The sequence below is a fragment of the Drosophila virilis genome, chromosome X (assembly GCF_030788295.1).
Source record: "Drosophila virilis strain 15010-1051.87 chromosome X, Dvir_AGI_RSII-ME, whole genome shotgun sequence".
In the NCBI taxonomy this organism is placed as follows: Eukaryota; Metazoa; Arthropoda; class Insecta; order Diptera; family Drosophilidae; genus Drosophila; species Drosophila virilis.
The window spans coordinates 17,377,624-17,405,482 of record NC_091543.1 but is presented as its reverse complement, the minus strand read 5'-3'; the positions used below and the strand labels follow the sequence as shown (position 1 = coordinate 17,405,482).

General features: G+C 45.2%; 6 protein-coding genes across 6 annotated transcripts; 5 read left to right on the top strand and 1 right to left on the bottom strand.

Annotated features, from left to right (window-relative positions):
• The first annotated feature begins 706 nt into the window (after nucleotides 1-706).
• LOC6635439 (uncharacterized transmembrane protein DDB_G0289901) lies at nucleotides 707-4,946 on the top strand. The gene is made up of 2 exons (XM_002058882.4): nucleotides 707-915; nucleotides 2,995-4,946. Exons 1-2 carry the CDS (start codon nucleotides 852-854, stop codon nucleotides 4,785-4,787), a joined length of 1,857 nt encoding a protein of 618 aa, XP_002058918.4. The 5' UTR covers nucleotides 707-851; the 3' UTR covers nucleotides 4,788-4,946.
• A 2,801-nt stretch (nucleotides 4,947-7,747) lies between these two features.
• LOC6635564 (uncharacterized) lies at nucleotides 7,748-8,875 on the bottom strand. The gene is made up of 2 exons (XM_002058883.2): nucleotides 8,719-8,875; nucleotides 7,748-8,643 (listed from the first exon to the last, which is right to left on the bottom strand). Exons 1-2 carry the CDS (start codon nucleotides 8,777-8,779, stop codon nucleotides 7,895-7,897), a joined length of 810 nt encoding a protein of 269 aa, XP_002058919.1. The 5' UTR covers nucleotides 8,780-8,875; the 3' UTR covers nucleotides 7,748-7,894.
• A 4,395-nt stretch (nucleotides 8,876-13,270) lies between these two features.
• Nucleotides 13,271-16,258, top strand: LOC6635565 (ataxin-2 homolog). Its single transcript, XM_032440137.2, has 2 exons — nucleotides 13,271-13,657; nucleotides 13,809-16,258. The coding sequence occupies exons 1-2, from the start codon at nucleotides 13,477-13,479 to the stop codon at nucleotides 16,139-16,141; spliced, it is 2,514 nt and encodes an 837-aa protein (XP_032296028.1). The 5' UTR covers nucleotides 13,271-13,476; the 3' UTR covers nucleotides 16,142-16,258.
• A 4,165-nt stretch (nucleotides 16,259-20,423) lies between these two features.
• Nucleotides 20,424-21,194, top strand: LOC6635566 (uncharacterized). Its single transcript, XM_002058885.2, has one exon. The coding sequence runs from the start codon at nucleotides 20,424-20,426 to the stop codon at nucleotides 21,192-21,194; it is 771 nt and encodes a 256-aa protein (XP_002058921.2).
• Nucleotides 21,195-22,931: 1,737 nt separating this feature from the next.
• On the top strand, nucleotides 22,932-24,191 carry LOC6635567 (uncharacterized). Its single transcript, XM_032440081.2, has 2 exons — nucleotides 22,932-23,097; nucleotides 23,178-24,191. The coding sequence occupies exons 1-2, from the start codon at nucleotides 23,034-23,036 to the stop codon at nucleotides 24,077-24,079; spliced, it is 966 nt and encodes a 321-aa protein (XP_032295972.1). The 5' UTR covers nucleotides 22,932-23,033; the 3' UTR covers nucleotides 24,080-24,191.
• A 2,186-nt stretch (nucleotides 24,192-26,377) lies between these two features.
• Nucleotides 26,378-27,641, top strand: LOC6635568 (ensconsin). The gene is made up of 2 exons (XM_070209642.1): nucleotides 26,378-26,547; nucleotides 26,620-27,641. Exons 1-2 carry the CDS (start codon nucleotides 26,478-26,480, stop codon nucleotides 27,537-27,539), a joined length of 990 nt encoding a protein of 329 aa, XP_070065743.1. The 5' UTR covers nucleotides 26,378-26,477; the 3' UTR covers nucleotides 27,540-27,641.
• The last annotated feature ends 218 nt before the right edge of the window (nucleotides 27,642-27,859 follow it).

Sequence of the window (27,859 nt, the reverse complement as noted above, 5' to 3'; positions counted from 1 at the left end):
CGTTTCAAGGTGGCTCTAACAAAGAAAAACAAACACACACACACACACACACACACACTCACACACACCTGCGCGTCGTAAGCAGTTGGGCATCTGGAGGCAGTAATATGGTCATCAAAAAAATTTGATAATGTGACTGTCGCTTTAATTTTGTATGAATTCATCTATACGCAAACGAAGCTCGGCTTTGGCTTGGCATTGTTGTTGTTGTTGTTGTCGCTGCTGCGGCAATAGAAAACAAGTTAAACGAGAATAGCTAGAGAGGAATACAGGTAGAATCAGCAGCCACCACACAGCAGCCCGGGCCGGTCTAGCCCAAAAAAATAAAAGCCCAAGCAAAAACCTGTACGAAATTGAATTTCTTTCCAAAAAAATATACAATAATAATCATCCCAAGCTTCACTTTGACGGCGACGCCAACGCCAACGCCAACGCAGACGCCGCAGCCGCAGCCGCAGCCTCAGTCGGCAGCTAATCAATAAAGCGCGTTAATTATTGTTTGGTTTAAAGCTTGATTACAACACCAGCGAGGGGCTTAGAACGCCAGTGAGCGCTTAACGCAAAGCACACGCGCGTGTGTGGGGGACCCAGAAGCAAATACAAGCGAGCAACAAAAAAAAATAGCCAAAAAAGAAAAACAACAAACAGCGAGAAAAAAAAAGATACGTCGAAAACACGACAATAACAGCGCACGATAAAAGTCGCCAGCGGGCAAAAACGCGCTCATTTCGTGCGCTGTTTTCGCAACGGTAAATTAGCTAGCGCAGGACCGCAGCACAGATCCACAGATACTGGCAACGGATATCAGATACAGATACAAACAGATACACAGCTACAGATACGGCGTCAGGATGAGGATGCGCCACGCATTTGCTGGATTAATTGTGTGTTGGCTGGCAGTTTGTCAACCGCAAGGTAAATATTTTTGTGCCTCGGCGCAGCGCTAACAACAATAGCAACAACACCAAAAGCAACAACGACAGCAACAAGAGGAACAACAGCAACAGCAGCAATAACAATAGCAACAATGGCAGCACGAACAGCGGGTAGACAGGATAATGACACCAAAACACACACACCTACACATACATGTACACACACACACACATACGCACACACACACATACGCACACACGTCTGCGTACTTTTAGGCTTTGATATTACAGCAATAATTGCAAAATTATCGCTGGATTTTGCGCCAACGTGCGCAGCATACTGACAGACGAAAAAGGACAGCAACAACAACAACAACAACAAGGAGAACAACACCAACAACGGCAAGGACAAAAGCGCAGTCTCCAAAAGGATAATGAGCAAAGCAGCCACACAATGTGGCAGGCTGAAAAGCTGTGGCGTTAAATAGTCGCTCAAAGTCAAGTGTGATTACAACGCGCACAACATTTACTTACGCTTAAAGCTTAAATGATGTGACAAAAACAACAACAACAACCACAAATTTGAATATAATTATGTGTTTGCCATTTACATATGTCATATATGTTTGCCATATATATATATGGCAAATATATGCATGCAAGTAGAGAGCGCTCAACAATGCTCGACTCTCTAGTGATACGTAAAATGCTGCAAGAACTGTTTGCAAATTACAACAGCAGCTCTTAAGTTGCGTGCGCATTTTTGTTTTTTGTTTTTTTTGTGTTTTTCAAGTGCATTTTTACAGAAGTTTCTACTGTGTGATTCTCTAGGCAATTACCTTTTATTTATTTTATTTATTTTTTGCTGTGATAATTACTTTGTGCTAGCTAATGAACATTTTGCGTAAATGATTTCTACAGTAGTAAAGCCCTATAAAGCCCTTAAAGGCAATTTGCTTAGCGAAGGCTTAAGAATTGTGGTTATGGTGCAAAAACATTACAAAAGCACAAATCTTACCGATTGGCGCAGAATTTTTAATTGTGAAGTAAAATAGTTTTGATTTTTTGAAATTGTAGAATTTATTTTCTTATTTTTGTTTTCTTTTGTTTTCTTTTTATTCTATTTATTTATTTTATTAATCAATTACTTATTCTTTTTTTTATGATTATTGATAATCAAATACCTTCACCTGCCAAAAAAAACGGTTGATATATTTTATTTATTTATTTATTTATATTTATGATTTGCATGTTAAGTTAAAACTATAGCCAACCTTCGGCCATTTGCAGGATCGAAGTGTTATTTGGATGTCCATTTTTTGTTTTGTTTTTATGTTTTCTTATAGCTGTGACAATATATTGTACTGTTAGTATACGTACTTTTTTTTTTTTTTTTTGATAGAACTTTCTATGAATTATAGAATTGATTTCTGCAATTATCAAACATATATTCCTCAAAGTGTGTATGCTTTATGCACTCGTATATCCAAATATTTGGTTGAGTTTTTAAGCTTATAATATTTGCTGGTATTTGACATAATTGCAATACTTTATTTCAAATCATTTCGTGAAGTAAACTAAGATTCTTGGAAATACATAAAATTTGCATGATTTTGGCTCACTCGAGTTTCTAAAAGCAAAGCGCAAAGCACAAAACTTTGCCTAAAGTTGTTCACGGCTCAAAAAACAAACAGCGAGCAAAATTTCAAAATAATAATAATGCAAAAAATAGAGCGCACGTTAAATGATATTCAAATTAGAATCAGTCCAAAATAAAAAATAAAAAAAACCCCAAAAACAAATAAGGCAACGCGCCGAGCGATGCGTGAGGAACAAGTTTGAGGAGTTCTTTCAGCCAGTTCAGTTGTTGTTCTTGTTGTTGTTTCTGTTACCGAGGGGTGTGTGTGTGTGTGTATGTGTGTGTGTGTTCGTGTCTGTGGATAGGTGGGTGGGGGGATTATAAATGCATGGAGCTTGTGATATGTTTACCTTAAATAACGCACAACAAATAACAAAGTTTCGCCAGATGGGCGAAAACTTTTGCATTTAACTTATAGTCGCATCTCAAGCTGAACTCGCACCTTACACTTTTGCGCTCTCTCTCTCTCTCTCACTTTAGCTGAGGCACAGTTCGCTCCATTCGGACAGCCGGCCTACGGCGGACAGCCCGGTTTCTTTGGAGGTGGACGCGGTCCACGCCAGGGCTCCGCTTCCCGGGCCAACACGAATGCCTATGAGCGCCAGGTGGACTTTGGCAATGTGGAGTACACGCAGGGTCTATCCAACTCGCGTGCGGTAACCCGGCAGAACGGCCAGCGCATCGTGTCGGACAGCGAGGCGCGCACGCGTGACGTGGATCTGGGAGGATTGCAGATTGGGAATACGCTGACGCGCACACGCACCAATGCGAACGGCGCGGTGAGCGGCGGCCTGGCCGATCAGTTCCGCATTGGCAACTTGGGCCTGGGCGCCTCATTGTCACCGGACAACCTGCGTCAGGGTTTCGGACTGCAGCGCGGCGCCGATGGAGACGTGCGCCTCGGCCTGGGCCTGCTCAGCCTCGATCTGGACAACAATGTGCAGAACAGCAACACGCTCGGTCAGGCGACGGTCAATGCTCAGGGCCGCGGTGCTCGCGTCGGCTCCAACAGCAATAGCCGCACCAACAACCAGCAGTTCGGTGGCGTCAATGTCAAGGAGACCTTCAGCAACTCGAATGCCTTTGGACGCACACGTTTCGGCCAGACGTCGGCCAATGCGGGCGGGTTTGGCGAGACTGCGGCCACGCGCGGCGTCAACTACGGCAACTTTGGCGGCGGCTTTCGACGTCGCCGCACGCCGCAAGTCGCCTATCGCCCGCAGCAGCAGCAGCCGCTAGCTTTCGCTGGGGGAAATCGTCGCGTGGCTCGTCCCAAGCGTCGCGCCCAGTACGTGCCTTTTGGCTACCCTCAGCCCGGCTACAATAACTTTGGCTATGGCGGCTTTGGAGGTTTCGGCAATGTTGACGCCACGGAGCGTCCACGACGACAGTTCGGTCGTCCAGGCGGCTTTGGCGGATTTGGCGGCTTTGGCGGATTTGGCGGCTTCGGTGGTCAGGGTGGCTTTGAACAAGGCGGCTTTGGGCAGCCGGACTACTATAATCAGGGTGGTAAGAGACGCGGCCAGGTGCAATCCTCAGGCAATGCAGGCGCCCAGGGCGGACCCGGCTTTAATCAGCAAGCGGGCAGCAATAACTTTGCCAACCAGAATGCGGACGGCTCACAGAATGCGGGCAGCAGCAGCATCGGTTCCAATCTCGCCGAGGACGGCAGCAGCGGTCAGGTAAGCTCCGCCAACACGAACCAGCAGTCGGGACCCGGAGGGTCGACGAACGGTGCACAAAGCCAGGCGCTCAATTTCCAGGCCGGCGAGCAGCAGGCCTCCAGCTCGAATGCGAATACCAAGCACACCCAGGTGGGCAACCAGGAGACTATTGGCTCCAACAGCGGCTCCACGGCCACCAACAACAATCAGTTCGGTAGCTCTAGCAACACGGCCAACACGGACACGCAGATCGTCCGCGATGGCGACCAGGCGACGATCACATCCGGCGCCAACAGTCAGTCCATCTACCAGGGTGGCGATGACCAGGGAAACGCCGCTGCCAACACCGCGGCTAACATCAGCTCGCAGGTGGGCGCCGACGGCTCCGTAACGAACTCAGCCTCCAGCAGCGCCAGCGCCAGTAGCCAGAACGGCCAGTCGGCCAATGCGAACGCCAATGCCAACGCCGGCGGCAACGGCAATGGTGCCGGAGCGGGCGCCAATGCCAACGGTGGCGGCGGCAAGCGCAATCGCGGCGGAGCCGGCAATGCCAATGCCAACAGCAACGTGTTTGGCGGCTTTAATGGAGGCTTTGGCTTTGGCCGTTAGTTATGCTAAATCAAATTAAACAGCACCACCAGCACCACCAACACCACCACAACAACCACCACCTTTTTTCTATATGCTCACTCAAATATTTTGTTCTATTTTTTTTTTTACAACGAATCACTTTAAGCACTCGAATAAAATGTATTTGTTAATTTTAAATGTTGCTGCACCAAAATGCACTTATAGGTAAGGGGTCTTATAGTAACGGGGGGAGGTAAATATGAACATTTTGTAATCACAGCTGTTACACGTATTTCATCCGTGTATGCTGGTTATCGGTTAATCGATAATTATCGATTACTTTTCACATTTGATTAAATCGATTAATTGGTAAATATTGATACTTTTTTACAGATTTTATCTTTATTTTATTGTAATTATAGCTTTCGACTCAATTTTCATATTCGATATACATTTATATAATCAATTATTTTGAACACTATTCTCATATTTTATCTATATAGTTTGTTGTCGACTAATCCAACATTTTAATATGTAGCATATTATTGTGTTGTCGATTAACTACTAATTATCAATTTATTGTTTATAATTTTATTATCGATCAAGGCATTTATTGGATTTATGTTTTTTTTTTTTTGTAATTTCGTGCAATTTGTTAACATTTTAAACTTTTACTTTTACGGATTTGCACATTTCTGGCTGTGAGCACGATCGATGCACAATCGTTGCATACTTTAAGGCAGCCGCACTAAACCCAATTTTTCCTTCTCTTTCCCACTCTCCCGCTGTCACATTCTGTGGCCTGTGCAGTGCGCTATCGCACGCAGCAGCAGGTGCAGCTGCAGCGTTGGCGGCCGAGACCCCGAAACAGCAGCTTGGTTGGGGACAACATCGAGTATCTGTTTATAAATCGATCGTCGCGCCTAGAGGACTTGCAGCCGGTGGTGAACACTTCGATCGATGCGTTCGGGGACTACGATGTTAGCCAGCGACAAGGCCGCACGTTCAGCATCATCTCCGACTGGATCAGCAGTTTGTTTGGCTCCTGCGTCACGCCTTGCACCATGGAGGCCTATCAGCAGAATCGCTGCTGCGAAACCTATGTTTTAGGACCGCCGCCGCCACCGCCACAGACGTGCTGCTTGGTGCCAGGACCGCCACAACAGCTGCCACCACCACCGCCACCCCCTCCGCCGCCGCTGGTACCCCGCCCGCTGCCGCCCATGCCAGCGCCACCTCGCTATCCCATGCCCTATCCGCTGCCAGGGCCGGTGCTGCCCGGCAAGAATACGCCTGTCATGGTTATAGCCACGCCCATCAATTGCTGCACAGTGTGTACGTACACCTACTATGGCCCGCCTCCCTGTGGTCGCTTCAACTACAACAACTACAACAACAATAACAACAACAACATCAATGGAAATAAGCGAGTGACTATCTATGTTCCACCTCCGTACTACGGTCGTTGAGCATAGGTCGGAAATCTAGCTATTAAGAGCCTACCTAGTGTTATGAGCCGGCACCCCGTAGATTATAGTTCAGCATCTTATTGTCTCTGTCTATCCCCTTTCTATGGTTGCCTTCAGCCTCCCTTTGTGGCTGCGTCTGGTTCTCTGATAATCTCGAAAAGTGCTTTATGTCAGTTTTTGGTTCTCGGCCTGTCAGAAATGCGGCAAAACAAAAATAAAAAAATATAAAATAAAACACGTAACAGAGTTGGGGCAAAGCTTGCATGCCAGAAATATGGGCATGTTTCTGCTTCTGCTTCTGGAGCTGGAACTGGAACTGGTACCGAGAACCGGCGACGTGCAGGCGCCTGCAACGGACTAAAGTTGCGCTCTGCCCTAAACCAAACTCGAGCCTAACCAGCTTCTGAATAAGCTAATGCCTTTGCTATTTACTTGTGTAGAAATATCTGGCGACGAAATATCGTAGTTTAAACATGCCCAAGGGTTATCTATGTTCTAAGAAATTAATAGCTTGGGTTCTGGTATTTGTTTATGTTTTCTATTTTTTATATATATGTATATTGTATAAATATATAGTAAAAAATACGCGTAGGTTTTCTTTTTTTTATTATATATAGATAAATATATATTTTGTTGTATTATTTGTTTTTAAGGTTAAGCTCCAAGAATATCTTTCCAGATATGTATAGATTTAGCTTATGTGGCGACATAAGTGTATGCTACTCCATAACCTAAAGTTTTTTCAGATTTGGCTCGGGTTTTTCATTTCCTTTTGTCTTTATTTAAGGTTTCATTTTCCATATCAATCATAACATATCATATCATTTTCCATGTCAAGTAATATTAAGCCAAAAAAGAAGCACAAGTTTTTTGAGAATTGAAAGCAGAAAATTCCAAAGTTTTAGATGTTTTAAGCCTGAGCTTATACATTATTAGGAAAGATTTGTAAACTGTGGTTTTGAAATATATAGACGATAAGCTTGCTATCGATACATTTGAAAGCGCATGCAAAGTTCGTTGTACGTGTGCCGTAGCTTTGCTATCTTGCAGCCTTTTGTTGTTGTCCATTTTTGCGATATGTGTTCGCTCCTTTGTTGTGCCTTTTTGTGCCGTTGACTTTGGCTTCGGTTTGTCTGTGTGTGTGTGTGTGTGTGTTGTTTTTTGTCGGCTTTATGCACGTAAGGACACTGAAATTTATAACAGCCTGTGCCCAGGCACAGGTCTCTGACAGAGTCGCTGGCTGTCTGGATGGCAGCCACAAACGACAGGCTGGGAAACGAGACACGGAACATGGGACATGGGACATGGGACATGGGCACAGGCACAGGACACGTCACGTCAGCGGCACAACAAAGCTGATAACTGCAGGCATTGCGCCGCCGTCGTCGTCAGATTCTGATAAGCGCTGGAAAAACAAGGCCGGCCCCATATAGAAGTCCCAACTAGCCGGAAGCAGAGAGCCCAACACATCGCGCGCCTTTGTCATTTCTCATAATGTTAATTTATATTCAGTTCAGTCTAAGCAAATAGCATACAAAAAAAAAAATAGCCGCATGCCGTACAGTGACAGCCGGGTAGAGGAGGCGGGACACAGATTGTAGAGGAAAGCCAGAGTCGAAGGAGCTGTGGGAATAAATAGTTGGCACAAGCCATGCATGGTAGCCTTAGATGGGCGCCTTAGTTGTAGAATTGCTGATGGCGACGACGCGCTGGGGTGGCGGCAACGAAACGGCGCTCGCTGAACACCTCCTGGCCGGGTGCACCGCTATCTGTGGCCGAGTAGAGCAGAAGGGGAATCTCCTCGACGCTGGTCTTCTGCTGCTGCGCCGAGTTACGCACGCCGGAGCGGAGCAGCTCGTTGCTGGAGAGGCGGCGTGTGCTGGGTCCGGTCGAGGCGGGTGCAGCGGCCTCCGGAGCGGGCACAGTGGCGCCCTCTAGCAGCTGGGTATCGTCGTTGTCGTTCTGCTGCAGTGGCGCATCCTCGGGTTGGGCCACGGCAATGGTGTTGCCCACTGGGGCATTGGCGCCATCCTCGGTCTGAGCATCGTCGGCAATTATGGAGCTGCCCTGGAGCAGCGCCTCAATGTTCTCAACATTGGAGAGACCGTTAATCTGGAGCTGATCGTGCAGCTCGCTGGGTATGGCAATGGCCTGGACATCCTTGTGGCCGGAAATGCCGTTGGGCGTGGGAATGAATTGGACATTCTCGGGTATCTGATCGGTGGGATAAACTGGCACAAGCTCGGCCTCGTTATCGTTGCTTGACTTCAGCAGGATCAGCGAAATGGGCACGATCTTCTTGAACTTGAGCAGCACCAGCTTCTTGATGGCAACCGCGCCAGGAAAGACGCGACTTTGTGCGCCATGGGGCTTGGCAATCAGACCGCGCTGCTGCTGCTGGAAGCGGTGTCCAGCCACATGACGAGCTAAGCCACACACAAACAAATAGAGAGAGACTGTTTAATATGGGCCCGATTGCAATATTGGCAGATGCTACTCACCATCGCTGACGGCGGCCAGGGCCAGGCCAATGGCCAAAAGGGTAAACAGTTTGATTGCCATATCGAATGCTGCAGTCGATTCCAAACTCTGATCTGATCGCTGGTCTGTGTGTGCGTCGCTGGGTGAGAGCGTCTATACAATGGTTTGACTGTTGCCCTAGCAAAGACATTTTATACAGGGTAGCCGCTTGGGGCCACGGTTCTTGCGCGCGATTCTTTCACTCGGTAATCATAAAATCACAGACAGCACAAAAGAAATTAGGCGAAAAATTAGTGCCAGCAAATAAATGAAAATGGGCAAAAGAAGAATGAGCCAGCCGTATGCCAGCCAAATGGCAAATGCCAAATTTTAATAAACTATGCAAATGTCCCTCGCTAATTTATGCAATCGCGTCGACGATGGCTTTCTGGCTGCTTTCTGGACTGATTCTCCAATTGTGGACTGTGGACTGCGCATGCAGCCAACAACTGCCTGTGTGTCTCGGGCCGGGCAAGTCGTTGACCACCAGCTGCATTGGCCAACACCTTCCCGATCCCTAGGCACACACTAAATCTGGGATAGCTCTAGAGCTGAACTCCACAGCCGAAGTGAACCGCATTGCCAATATGTGGCCGCAAATATCTGAGGCGAAAATTTGCATTTTGGGTCGTCGCCATCGGAAAGTTACCAACTATCCAGCTCGCAGCAGTTTTATCTTTTTTAATTTGTAATTTTTTTTTTTTTTTTTGGGTCAAAAGTGAGATTTTCAAGTAGTCAAGCCAAATTCTTGGACAAAACTCTAATAACGCATTTGTCAATGTTCGCCCGACCCCAATATCTATATATTTATATATATATATGTGTAACATGTCAGGGTTCGAACGCCACTTTGCTTTCTTATTTGCACAAAATAATATATGGCTAAGTTTTGACATATTTGCTTTTCAATACGAGTTTCTAGCCCACATGCGTTGCGGGAGTTCCCCTTTGCGAACGCATTTTTTATTTGCTTACAGTTCATTTTGATATTTATGGATTATCACACTGGAATGCTGATAAGTTTTAGCAACTCATCCAGCGGATTATATGTGCTATCGTGATCGTGATCTTATGACGAACTCTTGAGTTTTTCATTCCACAGTTGCCCCAAAATTATTGTTAAAAGCAAGTCCTACAAGGAAGAGGAGTGCGGCACAGCAACCAACATGCTAAGATGGAGCTGGGGCTCTCTTAGTGAGCAACAGTTGCTAGACCTTTTCCTGATCCGAGCTGGAGAGACAAATTCTTTGGCCACTTGCTTCTCCCTATCCGAAGTAAGTACTGGACACGCACAGTGCACGGATATAGCTGTTTCGTCTGCCTTTAAGCGGAGCCTGCACTCCGATGATAATATTTGACTGTGTGATAGCTAGTCTTAAGTCTTATGTCTACCATTTCTAGTACTATAGAGATCAAGTAGCATCTCAACTTGTCGGAGTCCCTTGCTACAGCACAAAAAACTTACTGGTGCTTTCTGGTAATAGGATGCCAGCATGGACTTGGCGAAGGCCCTTGGCAATGCTCGAGGACAATTGGGAGGAAACCAGAAACGCCTCTTGCGACTCCGTGCGCCAAAGATTTTGTTGCACATCGAGAGCAGCTGAAGACAGTTCCAACTGCCTGCTATAAGCCTAGAGTGGATGGTGTCTCTTTGATCTTTACCAAGCTTTTGTCTGAAACAACTTCCAATGGTGAAAAAAAAAACAAATTTATATAATTATAATAAATAATACCCAAATCAATTTTCAAGTTCATCGTTACTTTATTGTGTTAAGTCTATAATGCCCTAACATATATCTAGCTCGGAACAGTTTTTTCTTATGTATAATATAAATATATATTTAAATATATTTTTGTCCGATATCCAATTCCTTGTATATTATTTTCAAATTTTTGTAAAAACACAAAATGAATGGAACATTTTATAAAGAGACAAAGCATGGCCCTAGAGTAGTATTCTTATCGAGAATTTAATGAATAAAAATGAAAAAGTCAATATTAGAATTTCATTTAAAATCTTATGAAGTCCAAATGGTTTCAAAAGTCTACACTATATACTTTAGCCTTTTGTATTTATGATACGTTAAAAAGTAAATGTTTAGTTTCCATATAAAGTATTTTGAAAGAAAAGTAAAATGTTATTTATTAAAAACCCATGTAATATTCCGGAAAAATTAGACTCAAAGATTTTTTTATATTATGTATATCTCATAAAAAAATTACTTTTATAGCACGCTTAACAACACTTGCCTTTATAGCACAAGCATTCAATGTTTCGGGCACAAAGAACTTAGTCATAAATAACTAATATTATTCTGATCTGAATGATGCATATCATATCAAATTTATTTATATTTAGTTTTAAGATTTATTTTTGTAAAGATCCATAAAGATTTTCAAAGAATAAACAAATCAGACAAAGCATTCGTGGAATGTCTTTGATATATTGTCTGCAGACCTTATAAGCAATTATTTATGGACTATCATTAATTTAAAAGAAAAATAAAACAAAGGAATAGCTTTTATAATATCGAGAAACCATTTTAGCTAAGATCGATTGTTGCTTTCTGATTGTTTTTTCTTTTTGCAGACTCCATTGATTTGGTGTTTTGACCATATTGTTGGGCAGATAAAAATAGTTCTAGTCATTAATTTTCGACTGATCTTGGCTGATTTCAGTATTGTGTGCTGTGCTGTTCCCATTCCCAGTCTCTGGCCAGCCAGCCGGCTGCCCCTTTCTGTTATTCCTGCTTTCACTGCCAGCTACGGCCCCCAGACAACGCCCCAGAAGCCGAGAGTCCCAGCTGCTGCCACAGACTAACGATTCATTTGTGTTTATGTGCAAATCTATTTCATATATATATTTTGCTTTTTTAGGCCCGTTTCAGCATAAAAAAATAGCCACGTCAATAATTCGTGTTCTGCAAGCTGGGAATCTTCGAGTTTATCTTGGCTTACAACGTGTCTGGAGAAAATATATATATTTTTTGGCCCATTATGCGGAACATAAACCAATTTTTAATAACTAAATTATGCAAAAAAGAACTGCGAACAGGCCACTGATTTAAACAAAGGCGCGGCAAGACGCACGGGGTTAATTAGTTGGCTGGCCGGTCAGATTGGACCAGGGCTTGGCCAGGTCTGCACCTGGACCTGGATTCGGAAAAAGTGCTAGCCTTATGCTAATGGAAATACATAAAAAACGCATAAATACTCATTAGGCAGGTGTGTGTGGGTGTGTGTGTGTGTGTCCGCTCGTGTGTGTGTGTGAGAGAGTGCGAGAGTGTGTGTGCCTGCGGCCCTAGAAGAAAGTTGCGCCCCGCATATGTCGCCGTGAGGTCATTATGGGGTCAAAAGTGTTAGAAAGTTATTGGAAAGTTGAAGTTTTTTGTCTCTTTTTCATTTTGAGAACAGCATTTAAAATTCTCTTGAACTAGAGCAAAGATCAGTGTCAGCATTTGCCCAATCATCAAAAGAATTAGTTCGCGCCGAACTATTCAACTTGTTTTGAATGCGAGTCCAACTGTTATTCAATTAACTAAGCTTTGATCGCTTAAGCTGCGAGCTTTTTCAAAGCTTAAAGAGCGAAGTATACCTGGAACTGAACTTGTTCGGCTTTGCATCTGCGTGAGCTAGTTAAACAAATTCAAACTAAACTATTGATCCATGTAGTTCTCATAGGCTATAATATTGAGACTAGAAAATATTATTTAAGCCTTTTTCTTGTAGGTAGGTCAAGTTAGAAAGGTTTTGCCCAGCGAATGTATATATATATATATATATAGTTAATCACTTAAGTCCCTTGAATTGGTAAACATGCACACTCCACATACCACAATAACATGTCAAATTATTGAAGTACAGCAGGTTAAATATTTATTTAAACAAATTGTTTCCACAGATTTTTAAAGAATCTTTACGAAACGAATCCTTGAGACATGTTTTACGCGTTGCTCAAAATGCTCTCCTCTTGTGCGAAGCTTCGTAGTAGTAGTAATAATAATAATATGGTAGTTATAATAATAAATTAAATTCCAATAATTTAAATCAATTTAATTGAGCTGGTTCGCTCAAGGGCTTAAATAGTTTCGTAGAATTAGCTCAAATAAGTTGATGAACTAGTTCCAGAAAAATGCTATGCCAATGAAATGCCGCTCGCAGCTCCGTTCTCCCTGAGGTCACCCGCTGGGTCAACGCAACCGCCGACCGCCGACCGCCGACCGCCGACCGACGACCGTCGATCTGCGAACCGCGACTTGCGGTCAAGATACGCGAAATTAATTTACCGCCCAGCGGCGGCGGCAGATGAGCAGCAGCAGAACAAATGTTGCGGGTCTCTGGCCGGTCTCGCTCGCGGACTCTGTCCCACTCTTATTGTTGGACTCTCGCTCTCACCGGCTGCGGCTCTCTTGGGCAAATTGTAGCTGGCACATAAAAAGCTCAGGTCGGCGCGCACGCTCAAACAGTTGGCCAAAAGAAACGTCTGTCTCTGGACCAAAGCAAAGCGAACGGAGGCGAGAAAAGAATAAAAATAAAAATAAAAAAAAAACAAAAAAAAAAACAAAAGATAAACCCACAACAACAGCAACATTTCCGATAGCCAAAACGATAACTGTGCTTGTTTGTGTGCGTGCGTGAAAGCGTGCGTGTGTGTGTGTGTTTGTGTGTGTGTGAGTCTGTAAGAATCTGTTTGTGCAATAGAAGCTTCCAGCCGAGCTTGTAGCTGTTAATCCCGAGACATGACCAAATTTCTGGCGCTTTGCCTGCGCCTGGGCCTAGTTCTGGTCCTGGCCGCAGCAGTGGCCCAGGCTGAGGTGAAGCCCGCAAAGGCCGCTCCCGCCGACAAGGAGCTGCCACCGTCTCCGCCTCTGGCCATCGAGCAGTCCACGGAGTCACCCATTGCGGACATGGCGCTGATTGGTAGGCAACAGAAACCACCCAATTAACGACCAGCTCAGCTCAAGAAGACAACTAATGTCATGTGTTTTACTTTTTTTTCATGTGTTCCACAATTTTTTTTCTGTGTCTGTGTACCCGTGTCTCACTTGTGCTCTTGTGTTTGTGGCCGCAGAGGATGCGCCAGTGGTGCCCAAGCTGCCCACCGAGAAGCCGCCAGTGGCAACGGTCGCTGATGCCAGTGAAACAGTCGTGAGCTCGCCCGCCAAATCGTCGGAGCAGCCACAGCCGCAGCTGCAGCAGTCGGATGAAAAGGCCGCCCAGCCTCACACCGTTGCAGACTTCATCATCCATCCCTTGATTGCCTTCAAGCCACGCCAGGCCGCGTTGGATGAGCTGCAGGCGCAGGGCAAGCAGGCAGCGCCTGCTGGCGGCTCGACCACTTCCACCTCGCCTGGTACCTGGCTGTTCGGCATGAATCCGGGCCAGGGCTTGGGCTCTTCCTTCTCGACGCTGGCGGGCTCCGTTTCTGGCTGGTTCAATGATCGACTGGCCGCCGCCGGACAGCAGCTGCCCTCATTGCCCGGCTTGCCCGGTCTGGTTGATACGCCAGTGCGTGACAGCGCCAGCAGCACCACAAGCACCACAACTCAGCGTCCCGATATTGTTGTACGCCTCCAGCAGCGTCCCAACAGAAGGCGCGGCAATGGCAACATCAATGGCAATAGCAACGCCAATGGCAATGCCAACCGCAATGGCAATCGCCAGGGCAATCGCCAAGGCAATCGCCAGGGCAACAATGGCAATCGCGTCCAGCGTCCCAATCGTTTTAACAATCATCTGGACTCACTGGAGTCGGAGGAGTACGATGATGTCGATTACTTCAATGGTAATTATTTCGACGAAGAGTTCTACGACGAGGAGGAAGAGGATGTCGATGTCGACGATCTGGCCCACAACGATGAGGACCAGTCACTGGAGCACGTCGATAACAATGATAACGAAGATGATGACGACCAGCTGGATCAGCAGTCCGCCGAACAGCCATCCGTCGAGCAGCAAACGCAGAAACAAAAGCCTAAGCAACGTCGCCGTCCTGCCCAGACACAGGTGGTCCGACGCAAGCAGACACAGACGCTGTCGCAGTCGCCGGCGCAGTCGCAGCGTCGCCAGCAGGCGCAGCATGTAAGACGTGGCCATCCCGTGCAGCAGCCACTGGCGGTGCTAGAGCAAGCCGATGAAGAGGAGGATGAGGAAGAGGATGATGATGCGGAGGTCGAGCTGGAGGATGACGACGATACCGAAAATGAGGAGCACTATGCGCCTGCCCAATACACGCAATCCTCGCGAAAATCTCAGGGCCAAACTGGCTTCATCCAAAACGGCCAACAGAGCTTGATCAATCAGATACGCAGATTCACTTTCGGCCAAACTCCCGCCGAGGTGGGCAACAAGATACGCAAATCGCAGTCGAGCCAGAGCCCCTCCAGGACTGGAGGGCGCCGACCACAGCAGACCACGCTGCTGGTGAACCGCAATGGCCAGACCGTCTATGTGGCGCCCGAGCTGCTGAACCTGAGCCCCAACTACCCAAACTATGGTTATGTGTCCACACCAACCAAGGTGCAGAAGCAGCAGCAGCAGCGCGTGCCGTCCAGTCCCTACCCACAGCCACCGCTGACGGTGCCGCTGCGCCGCAAGGGACGTCCCACGCAGTACATAACGATACCCTGGAGCCAGCTAGGACTCGCGTCGCCCGAGCGCCAGTCGGTGGTGTCGCTGGCTGAGGGCATTCAGGCCCAGCCGCTCATCCTAAACATACCCGAGAGCGCGATCAGCACGGTGCCCGTGCGCGGCTCCACGGCGGCCAGTGGCCAGAACAAGAAGAAGAAGCGCCCAACGCTGACAGCTGCGGCGGTGCCCCTGCTGGCCGATGCCTCTCTCATGGACATCTTCCAGCCACCACAAATTCCGCCTTCCCGCACCGGCTCCAGCTCCAGTTCCAGCTCCAGTTCGAGTGCCAAGCCCAAGCCCAAACCCGTGCTGATTGCTGCTAAGCCGGTTAATGCTGGCTCCGGTGCCGGACTGCTGCCTACACGCATACGACCCGCCACAATTGTGGAGAAAGCGCCCGCCATGGAGTCCGCCGAGAAGCCGCAAGCCCAGCCACAGAGCGAGCAGCAGCAGCAGCAGCAGAAGACGACAGCTGAAGCCGCATCCGCTGCAGCAGCTAACATTACCCCCGATATGCCAACGGATGCCGCTCAGGCTATGCCGGAGCAGGAGTATATTCTCGTCGGCGAAGACAACGAGCCAGGTCTCTCCCGCCATGTGCAGCCCGTCTACGGTGATGCGCGTTACGTCTCCTACGGCGACTTCCAGCCCTACTTCGATCTGCTGCACCAGAACCGACGCTTTGCGCTCCGCAAGGTGGGCCGCTCCCTGGAGTCGGAGGTGCCCAAGGACGCCGCTGAGGCCTCCGCGGATTCACCCATTGTCCAAGTCTAGTTGTATAACGAGAGCACAAACTGATAAATGAGAAACGAATGCGTAAAAGAAATGAAAGAAACAAAGAAAAATCTGAAAAATAACCCAAAAATGATTTTCAATCAACCCGAGTGCAAAAAAAAATAAATTTTTTTTACATTTTTTTTATTGTTGTTGTGTGTGTGTGTGTGCGAGAGCCAGAGAGAAAGAGAGAGAGAGAGATAGAGAGAGACAGAGAGCGGAATAGAAGTCGAAGTCGAAGTCGAAGTCTTAGCCAAAACAATCCCAAATGACCGCAAATGCTAATCGGTGTGAACCCAACGTGAACTCCAGAACAAGAAACTACTAGAGAAAACCGCATATTATGAATATATATTTTTTTCTTCTTTTTTTTAATGTGATTCTTGATTGCCATTCATAATAAATGCCGCTGATCGGCGTGCGTTGACCCGGCCCGAAGTCTAAAATATTAATTAATGGGGCGCGTGCGCTTTGACCGATTTAAATGGGGCTTTGACCAATTAGCCAAATGGCCAAAGAAAAGAAAGATTAGGAATTCAAAATATTTCTTAGACATCAATCGAACGTAAACATAATTCAAGGAACTAGTTATTCAAATGATTCTAACGGTAGTTTCTATAAACAGTAAATGATATTTGCATACATTTAAGGGTCAGACAAATCTAGAAGTTCCTGTCGTATCGAATTGCATATTAAATGCAATTCAATGGAACTGAGAACTGACAGCTGCATCTAGTTGCTAGCTTTAGCAGCTACTTTGCAAGCAAGTTTTATAGCAGTCAGCTTTGCAACCTAAGGATATTTAAGCAGCTTTCAAGCAGAAGCATTTTTTTAGTATTTAAAATGATCGCGTGATGTTGCGTAGCTATGTAGAATTGCTTGAGTGTTGCAAGTTACAGAGCAACCAGCTGGGGCAACTCTGTCAGTGATACAGCAGGCAGCTTTGATAATTCGATAGTTCGATCAATTCAAGCGAATACTGTACAGAATTTGAATTAGTGTCAGTAAAATCAACGAAAACGAAGAACTTCAAAGGAAATAGTTATTGTTATCGTAGGCTTCTTTAAGAGAAAAAATAGGAAAAAAGAGATTAGAAAATCTTTTTATGAAACATGTTGATTGTTAATCTGGTGTACTGGACGCGGATCTTAAATAGCAGCTATTTTTTTTAATTTAAAGAGTTGTTTTTAGTTATTTTAAAGGGAGTTTTTCCACTGTGGATTGTCTGTAAGCGTTCTGCATAAGTAGATTAAAGTTTTTGGAAAGAACCATTTTAGAATCATATTTGGTGTTATACAAAAAGAAAAGTTTTAATAAGCAGAAAAAAAATTTAATTAAAATAAGCGCAAAAATGCTTAAATTATTTTTCAAATTCAAAGCTCTTATATTATATTTTTTGTTAAAACGTACCGTATTTAGTAAATGTTTATTGCGTAGCTCTATGGGCTTTCTATCACGGGATAATCACTTTCCACTTAGAGCAATGGCTGATGCGGCTTTGACTTCGACTAAGGTCTCGGTTGCGGTGTTGATGTCGGCACTTAACACACACACAAAAACACTCACACACACACACACTCACAGAAACACAGGCAAATAGAACAACAATAACAACAATATATTTCAGCTTTAGCACCTGGGGGCAACTACCAGAGAAGCATTCAATCACTGGCTCCCACTTGGCGCATGATAATGTAAAATGGAACGAGAAGCTGCCGCTTGGCACTCGAGAGTTGGACATGGCCCCGGGTATTTGAGCTTGGCCGAGGCACTGCTGAAAATTTGCATAATCATCCTAAGTGCGGCAAATTGTTGGAGCAATCAATGGGACATTATTAGGCCAACATGCGAGCACTTGAGGAAGAAGGCGGCGGTTGACAACATCATTCGTCACGGACAGTTGCAAGAAGCTCAAGTTGAATGGTTGATGATAGCCTGCCCCCAAGACAACAACGATGATGATGGCGATGCTGATGATGATGATGATGATTATGATGGTGATGATGATGATGCTGACAACTGAGCGCCTCCGGGGGTTACAGCCTTTCAATTAATGATGCCATCTGGTTGGCGGGGTGAATGATCAGTTAAGTGGTGGTAGAAGCAGCAGCGCCAGCCGCGGCAGCAAGTGGCGATCGGAGTTGGCCAAAATATATACGCTATTCAACATTAGAAATTCTAAAATAAAAGGCTCAGCGCTACGATTTGGCTGCCCTAACTGTAAATACAGCCAAGAAATTCATAATTCAAATTAAATTTCTTGAAATTTGCATCTGCTTAAAGTTCAACTCTTGGCCTGTTCCCGCCACTAAGCCAAATTAGTTGCTTGATTTCACATATAATTTCCATTCTGTGTGCCAAAACACAACAACAGGCATAAAAGAAAGAACCGAACAACAACAACAACAAGAACAGCTAACAACTTTGAGCCGCTTTTTGTTGTCCATTTGGTTGTTTTGTTTGCCTCGTGCATTGAACTTTCAACTTGGCAAAGTCGTCAAGCCCAAGTCCAAATCTAATATCATATCCAAGTCTAATTCCGATTTCTCCCCGCCTTGAATCAATTTATTAGGCATTGCCACAAATGGTGGCCTCTCTGGCCCGGCTCGTCTCGTCGCTTCTCGACTCAGCTCAGCTCTGTCCAGCTCTTTTAGTTTGGACATCTTTTGGCTGTCCATTTCAATCCATTCTGATTACCATTCACGGCATGTGTTTTGCAGTTTTGACACTTGACACCTTTGAACTTTTGCTGCCGGCTGCCCTTCTCATTTCTCAAATGGACAGAGGGGGGGAGGAGGGCTAAGGGGCACCAGCTGCGGCAAATTTTTATGGTAATTTCTTTAAAGAAATTTCATTCGCAGTTTTCTTCAAATTCTGTTGGGCCTGTTGTTATGCGGATTTGACTACTGTCACCTGCGATTTTAATGATATGTGGCCCCCTTTTCAGGCAAAGCTGAAATTCAGATTTTCTAAATGATTTCTTCAACATAATAAATATGCACATACTTTACATGTTTCTCGTTTTATTTGATGCTTTATTTTTTATATACACATTTCAGACAGTTTTTTATATATATTAAGATTTTCGGCTCCTAATAGAAATCTCTACACTGTTACAAATGCAGCAAAAAGAGTCTTTTTAACCTACTTGTAGGTCTATGGATAAATAAATTCTAGAAACGAAAGAAACAGGTGTCTATATAAAAACAAAGTCTGTATATGTTTATTACTTTAATTTATTTTACTTTAATATTTATGCAAGATATATACAATATATCAATTGCATTGAAGATGATAATATAACACATTCTGGAGAAGCAACAAATGTTTCAACATATCAGAATATCTCAAGACATAAATATGTATCTTAATTTTAGAAATGTATCTTTTTTTCTTTTGTTCAAATATTATTGCACTATAGTTTTATACCCTGAACCCATTAAAAATGGGTATAAGTGTATCTTGTATTTGTTCAAAATCCAAATGTATGTAACAGGCAGAAGGAAGCATCTCCGACTCCAAAAAGTATATATATTCTTGATCAGTATCACTAACCGAGTCGATCTAGCCATGTCCGTCTGTATTGCATTTGATGTTGGAAGAAGAGGGTTCAGGGTGTCCCTTAGTCGGGAGCTCCCGACTAGAACATCTTACTTGTTTAATATTTTCTATTTGCAACATTGATACAAAAACAGAAATGTTTCAAAATATTTTGTTTTAGTATTTCAAAAATGCTGCCAATTTTCTTAAATTTGTAAAATTAATTTATATTGACATAAAGGCTTTTTTGCATAGAGAAATAAAATTGGACAGGCAATTAACTTTTCTTAATTTGTAAACTAGTAAAAATTAAAATCATTTGCTAAAGTTTTTATGAATCAGACAGTTTTTCAGTCAAGTCTCGAATTGGAACTTTATAATATGAAGCTTCGAGCCGGCTGATGGACAAACTAGATTACAGACTTTAGATGCTGGTGAAATGTTTTCCTTCTTTTGTAATCTTTGTTGTCAGGCGATTTACTTAGTTTTTACTGCCCCTGTTAACTTCTTGATGAATACAGAGAAAAAAACGTCAAGACTTAAACACGTACGTGTTGCTTACATTCACTAATCCAAAAACACATTCAGGCACGTAAAATAATCCAAGAATAGGCTTATATATATATATATATATATATATATATATATATATGTATATATATATGAGCAATATATATATATAGTTATATGTATATATATATATATAAATCTTAAATCGGTAAATGAGATCGAGAGTACACTGATGGATATTGGGGTCTGGACCATGCGTGGCTTGAAGGAGCTCGCTCTGGAAGAGGATGAAGTGGAGGTCAATGCAACGGGCGAAACGCTGCAAGCTTTCGTCTGGCCCACTGTATCGACAGACTTCTATTTTCACATAAGCGAGGTCATTGCCAATTTTATGTTCATTGTAATAACCGTGCTCATATCGAGAAAGTGCCTGATCCTAAGGTTGCAGCGGACCGCGGAGCATGTCTTCTACTGCACGCTGGCGCAAATGCTGTCTGTTGCCGAGACTTTAATGCTGCGCAACCTGCTGCTGCACACAATCTTTGGCATGATGTGCTTTGTGGTCGGCTTCTTTGGCGTTGGCCTCCAGATCTTGCTCAAGCATAAGCGAGCTCGTGGCACAAGGCGACACTTTCGCAGCAGCCACAGCATATTCGGCTTGGCTGGTTGCTTGCTGATGTCCGTGAGTTTCTTTACGGGAATATGTCTGCTGTTGTATCCGATGCGCAAACAAGTATGCATCTCTGTACTATTCGTGCATCGGGTCTGTGGCCTATTCTGCTTCATCATCCTGATGGCCTCATTCATGTTCAGCTACAACACCGGTTTTATGCACCGCAACTGGGAGCAGCGTCGCATCTGGCTCTTCAAGTTCTGCACGATAATCGCAACGATCACGGCCTCCTGCTACGAGTTCAAGTGCTTCGTGAGGGATGCAACTACTTTGATACCCAAGGAAGTATTCGAGTCAATATCTATATACGTGCGGGAAGAGCAAAAATAATTGAGATGACAGTCTGCTGACCAGCTATATACAAAAAACAGACTAACTAAAATTTCTCTAGAGCAGAAAGCATCAAGCTCTGATTAAACAAATCAGAGAGCTAGGGCTGTAGATGTAGGGTACATCTATTGGGGCTATAAAAATAATCACCATTTCAGACCTTTTCGTTTTCTTCTTTTCCATTCATGCATCTACGAGCTGTTGACGGATTCGCATGGCATACTTTCCCAGCGACCTTTGATTATTGTGGTTGGTGTCCGCATATCCATCAACGTGCTCCTATGGCCACGCCCATAGCACGCCTATTAATCTTGCAAACATTTCGCACGCGTTTCGATGCCCTGTAGGCATAAGCTGAAAAAAAAGGGCTTCATATCAGAATCGGTCTCATGTCTATATATTATATATATAAAGCAGATCGCGCTAATTGACCAAATGAGTGACTCACTGCCTGTTTCACCATGAACGTTCAGCTCAAACCGTAAGAGCTGAATTTTGACTTGTAACATTTCACCCGCAACTGTGGAAAATGAGTGAAAAACGATTGTATAAGACATTCGTTTACTTTCCGTTCGAGTAAAAGATTGTTATATGTATTATTTTTTTTTACACTCGTCGAATCAGCTTATTGTAAAAGCAACAGCAGAATACAAATGTTAGTATAGAGTCTTGGCTTTGAATATATGAAAAAAAAGAAGAAAAATAGGTATTTTTTTCAAATATAAGACGAGCTCATTTATGAAAATATGACACCTAAAAATATAAATAAAATAAAATGGCTGTTGTGCTGCTGAATGTAAGGTATCTGCCAGTACACGACTGGCTCCAGCTAAGAGTAGGACTGAATTTAATGTGTATAGTATTATATATGTTTTTATGATTCTAGTAACAGGCAGTCCGTTAGTCCAGCATACTCGACCAGAGCTGCGCTTGGCATGGGTTCAACTGTGGCACGACTAGTTGAAAAGTCACGAGCGGCGTGTGAAACACTGTGGGACGGCAGCAATGTCGTTGCGCCAGGGCTGATGCCACACTTGAGTATATGACCGAGCGGCCGGGCCGTGGTCCAAGCAGTTGCCATGCGTCGCTGGCTGATGCGGCACTGGCCACTGGCCACTGGTCGGCTCTGGGTGCTTGGGGTTCACGGATCTTTGATTGTATTGTCATTAGCGTGACGAGATTGGGTTCGAGTCTGGCTGCTGTTCGGCAGAGAATCGTCGTCGGCTTGCTTCTTTTTCTTTTACATTTTATTTATATTTATTTTAAGGTCTTGGGTTCTGTTGTGGTCAATTGAGTTGGCTTTTGTTCCTGTTGCGGTCACTGAACTTTGATCAGCATTTGGCCATCTTTTCACCAATTTCGGCACTTGAATTCGATATGAATTCGAAATGGATGCCGTTGTTGAAGCTGGTGCCGTTGCTCATTCCACGGGCGTAATTATGTCAATCTCTAGAGCTATCTGTGGTCTGTCTTCTTGATTATACTTTTGAGTGTGTCTGTTTCTGTGTGTGTGTGTGTGTGATGGCACTGGCTCTGTGTGAGCGGATGTCTAGAATGATTCTTTAGTCGGTTGGCAGAGTTTCGTGGTTTCGTTTCATCTGTTTTGTTTTCTAATTTTTTTTTTAATTTTATTTCATTTTTTTTCTGTTTTTTGTGTTTGTTTGTTTCCCACTGCCCTCTGCTCGAGCCGACTGAGTTCTCGGGAGCTTTTTGCATAAAAACCTAGCGGCGTCCACTGATTCTGTACAGTTCTTTGGAACTTTGCTTACAAATAAGTAGGACAATACACAGCGCAGCGCCACGCACAGATTCTCTAGACAGGACCACAACTAGTAAGCCATGTCCAAGCTTAGCGCCCTATTCGTGCTCAGCTGCCTGCTGGCCCTGGCCTTGGCTCTGCCTGGTAAGTAGCATCGGCCACCAGCTGCAGCTCTACAGCCCTGCAGCTCAGACTCTCTCATAATTGAACCAATGCAATTGCAGAACCACGCCTACAACAGAGACAGCTGCGCCAACAGCTGCAGCAGAAGCATCCGTATCTGTTCTTTACCGTGCCACGCGGACGCGCCAATGCTGGTGCTGTGGTGCAGGGTTTTGAGGTTGTGGAGGAGCCCGAAGATCTGGACAATGATGACGATGATGACGCTGAGTCGGACATCCCGGTAAGGCGCTTTCAGCACAATGCTGACGATGACCTAAATGATGATGATGACGATGACGACTTGGCCGACGATGATGATGATGATGATGTTGATGAGCTGCCAGCAAAGCGTGGCGTCAGCTTCGCGCGCAATGGCCACCTTGTGCTGCTCAATGGCGGCGACAATCTTGACAACGATGTCGACGACGAGCAGGACGATGACGAGGACACACACTTGCCTGTGGTATTGGCCAAGTCGGGCCTGGGCCGCAAGTCGTCCGCCGTCAGCGGCCAGCAGCTGCTGAAGAACGCCAAGCCCACGCAGATGATGGTCGCCAGAGATCAGGCTGGCGCCATCATGGTGCCCGACGGCATCATTGAGATCGAGGGCCAGAGCGTCGTCGACGAGAAGACAGGCAAGGCAGCGCTGCTGGTGCCGCGTGCCGCCCTCGATGCCATACCCGACGGTGCCGTCGTCGCTCTGATGGAGCGCTCTGCCGGCGAATCTGATGTCGGAGAGGAGCGTGCCAATCGTGTCATCGTGCGACGCCGCAAGACCGGTGGACGCCGTAATGTCCAGCGTCGTCGTCGTGGCGGCCGTCCAGTGCGTCGTCGCAGCGGTGTGCGACGCCGTGGCGCCGGCCCCAATCGTCGTCGCAATGTCCGTGTCATCCGCCCCAGCGGAAACCGCCGACGCGCCGGCATCCAACGTCGCCGTGGTGGCCAGGTTATGCTGCAGGGCTAAGCTGGACCAGACCAGAAATAACTTTCTAGTATTATAGTTAAGAGCCAAACAGGACCATAAAAGTGCGACAATTGAAAACGATTCGATGAAATAAAAATGTGATATGAAAATATGAGACTGATTTATTTTTTAATATTGCTTCCACTTTGGGTACATAAAATAATAATTCGTTTTTGTGAGCCTCTCCTGCAGTGGACCCTTAAAGTGCGACGGTTGATTTTGATTCAACGGTTTATTTAAATATTTTTAACGATTTGAGTTCTTGAAGTTGTAGCATATTAATTCATTTTACTTTTCCAAATTTTAACATCGTTCTGCGCTTTGTTTTATCTCTCTTATAGGCTTATTCATTAGCTGTTTGTTTTACACATTCTAACAAATTCCACTGAAATATTCCCCAACTATTTTTTTTAATTTGCCTCTGCTCTTTTCCTTCTTTCTAGTCTGAGCAGGTTTCGAATTGTTTATGCATAAGACTGGAGATTTTATTTTGCGCAGAAGATTTCAGGTTGATTTGACCCAAATCTTTGCCCATCTATCGGCCACGTAGCGTATGCGCAATATGCTGGAAATATGAACCTTTGCTCAATTATTATTCTTTAAGACCTCCCAGCAAGAGTCTAGCGTATTCTCGCTTGTATTAAACAATGCGAAAATAAGCAGCATTTCACAAAATAAATGTAAATAAATATTTATATTAGTTCAGTTAGTTGCCAATTAGTTAACTAAGATTATAATAATTTCCTGAAATTGTTTTAAGTTATTTTTCTTTTGTTTCCATATTTAATAAGCACCATTCCAGCAGAGTAGCTCATTCAGTATATTCTGTTTTGAAGTAAAACAAATGTATTTTTATAACTAATTATTACAATGTATACATGCATATATAATAAACTAGCAGATTAACGAATTTTCATATAATCATATCATAAATATTTTCACAAGAGTCTGAAATGTGATATCAGATTTTTTCGATCGAGTCAAAGACATTCTCTGTGAGGCTCAGGATAATATCGCATCCATACACCTTATATCAAATGCCTTCTTATATTTAATGCCTAATCCTCATGACCTTATAGCACTTATTTTAAACATATTTTTCCTTGAACAACCAATGTTATAAACCTTTTAGTTATTTTTAAATTCAGTACCTTGTTTGACCTTTTAATTTATGGTATATATATGGTAAGACTATGCCTTTTACACCTAATACCCTACAATTTGTCAGAGAGTTCCATTATTTTATGCACTGTTTATTTTAATTCCTTCTGCCTTATACCTAATCATATATATATTTTGTCAATACCTCCTAACATCTCATACCTTATAGATTATATGTCATTTTGATCTGCTGCACTTGCTCATATGTTATTGCACCAAGCTACCACTGACGGAAAATGAGTGTCTTCCAAGCAAAGGTTCTCTGACTAATTACTTGCCACCTTCGTAAATTTGTACACAGACCCTGGTAGGCGATCTTCAGGTTGCAGGATCTATTACCAGTCTATCTAACTAGGCAATAAGACTTTGTGGAAGAAAGCAACGAAGGTCAGCTCATCGAGCTATGCCCATAGATTTCTAAATAAAGCTTAGGCTATGTACGCCTGCCTAGTTAAAAATTCTACAAAAACGTATTAGGAAATTAACTAAAATTAAAAAAAGGAACGTATTCATAGTCTTCCTTTTGATAGGCTTAGCATGTAGATCGAGTAGCTGGTTACCTGCGCTGGGCATTCAATTGGTGATTGCAAAAGGTGGCATAAGCAAAAAACAACAAACGGCGGAAACTGCAACGAATGGCAGACATTGGAAGACCTAGTACAATAGAAAATTAGAAAACTATTTAAATTCTCACCTGGGGCCGCAACATGGATTTACACGGTTCGTTTCGAGCACTGTTTTGTCGGCTGGTCGCTTGGCACAGTTAAAAGTTCAAATGTTCTATAGCTGCGATAATCAATCATAAGAGAGCTAGTGCGAGCTGTTGGCCAATATTCTGTGGCTTGGTGTTCTGTTCTGTAAATTAGCATTAGCATAATACTTAAGACCAAAAACGGCAACTGCGGATACATTGGATACGTTGGCCTCTTCACTTTGACCTGCCCGCGGCGCTGGCGAGATTAATCACACCGTGTAGCAGGGGAATTGCCGAAATGGGCGGCTGTGCTGGACGCGAGGAGAGGTCCGGGGGTGCGACTGTAATCCATCAACCATCCTGACCAGAACTTGGCTGATTGTTGTTCATGTTGATGGGTATATAATCGGCGTGCTCCCAGCAGCTGTCAGTCAGTGGCGAGTGCAAGCTCAGAGCCAACAAGTGCCCAGCCCCAGTCGATACTCATACACCGTCCAGTCATCCTCTCAAGGAGCACAACTTCTTCAGTTCCTTAAGCCCACAATGCACTGCCTGCCACAATTGATACTGGCGCTGGCGCTATGCGCGCTGCTGTCGCCGCCAGAGGCATTCGGTAAGTTCCATCTTGCATCTGCCATGTCTTCAACATGATCTGTTATGTTCTGACCAAACGCCTTGTTCATAGCCGAGCGCTATGGCTCCAACTATCGCTTGGGTCTGCGTTCCGTGGGCCGTGGCGAGCATGTCTTGCCCGAGGGCCGGTTCACCTCGTCGATTGTGAACAAGTTTAGCACACTGAAGGGCACCACCACCACAACAACCGCGGAGCCATCCACCACTCTTACACCCACCCCAACAACCACGCCCACCACAACAGGCACTACAGATACCACTACGCCAACCACCGACACGACGGCAACCACACCAACGGCAACGACGACAACGGCTCGTGCGTTTGGCGATGAGGCCGATCCACAGGTCGAGGATGAGGAGGAACCAGCCTTCAACGGAAATGCACGCGCCTACAATGACGATGTCGATGACGACGAGGAGGACGATAGCAGCGCCGCCGCCGACGACGACGACAATGATGATAACGATGATGAAGATGATGACGGAGATTACTTTGTGCTGGCCGCCGGCGCTGGAGCTGGTGCCGGTGTCGCTGCTGCTGGCAAGCCAGCGCCAGCTGCTATCGGTGCCGGAATGCCTGGCTATGTGCGTCGCCCATCGGAGCAGCAGTGGCGCCAGTTCCAGCTGGAGCAGCGCAATCGCCGACGCATGAATCGCCTGCAGCGCGAGCATAACCAGCGCATCCGTGAGCTGGTGCGTCGCCAGCGCATCTCGCAGCGCCGCAACAATCAGCGCATCCAACGCATCCAGCAGCAGAATCGCCGACGCGCCGCCAAGCGCAATCGCCGTAACAAGAACCGCACAAAGTCGCAGCGCCAGCGCCGCCGTCGCAACAATGTGGAGCGTCGCCGTCGCCAGAAGGCCCAGCGCCAGCGTCGTCGCCAGCGTCTCAGCCAGCGCCGTCGTCTGCGCCAGCTGCTCCGTCGCCGCCGTGGTCGCGGCCGCAGCGTGAGACGCGTCTTGGTTGCCTAAACCGTACCGGCTGCAGGATATGGCACAGATCTGATCGAATCCATGTAACGAGCAAACGCAATGGCCGCTAAAAAAGGCCCCAAAATAAATTGAATTTTTCAACAAAGATCCAAACACCTTTCAACTGATTAACGGGTCCTGCCTAAATAGTTGCCAAGAGCCTCTAAGCCGAACACCAAATCCGAATACACAGCTTTATTCATTATTTTTAGACACGATCGCGTGTGAACGAGGTGATTGTCGAGTGCTTTAAAGACTAAGAAAACTGAAGATCAGCTTGAACAGGATCCAATTACGAGTGCCCAACAAATCGTAGCGCT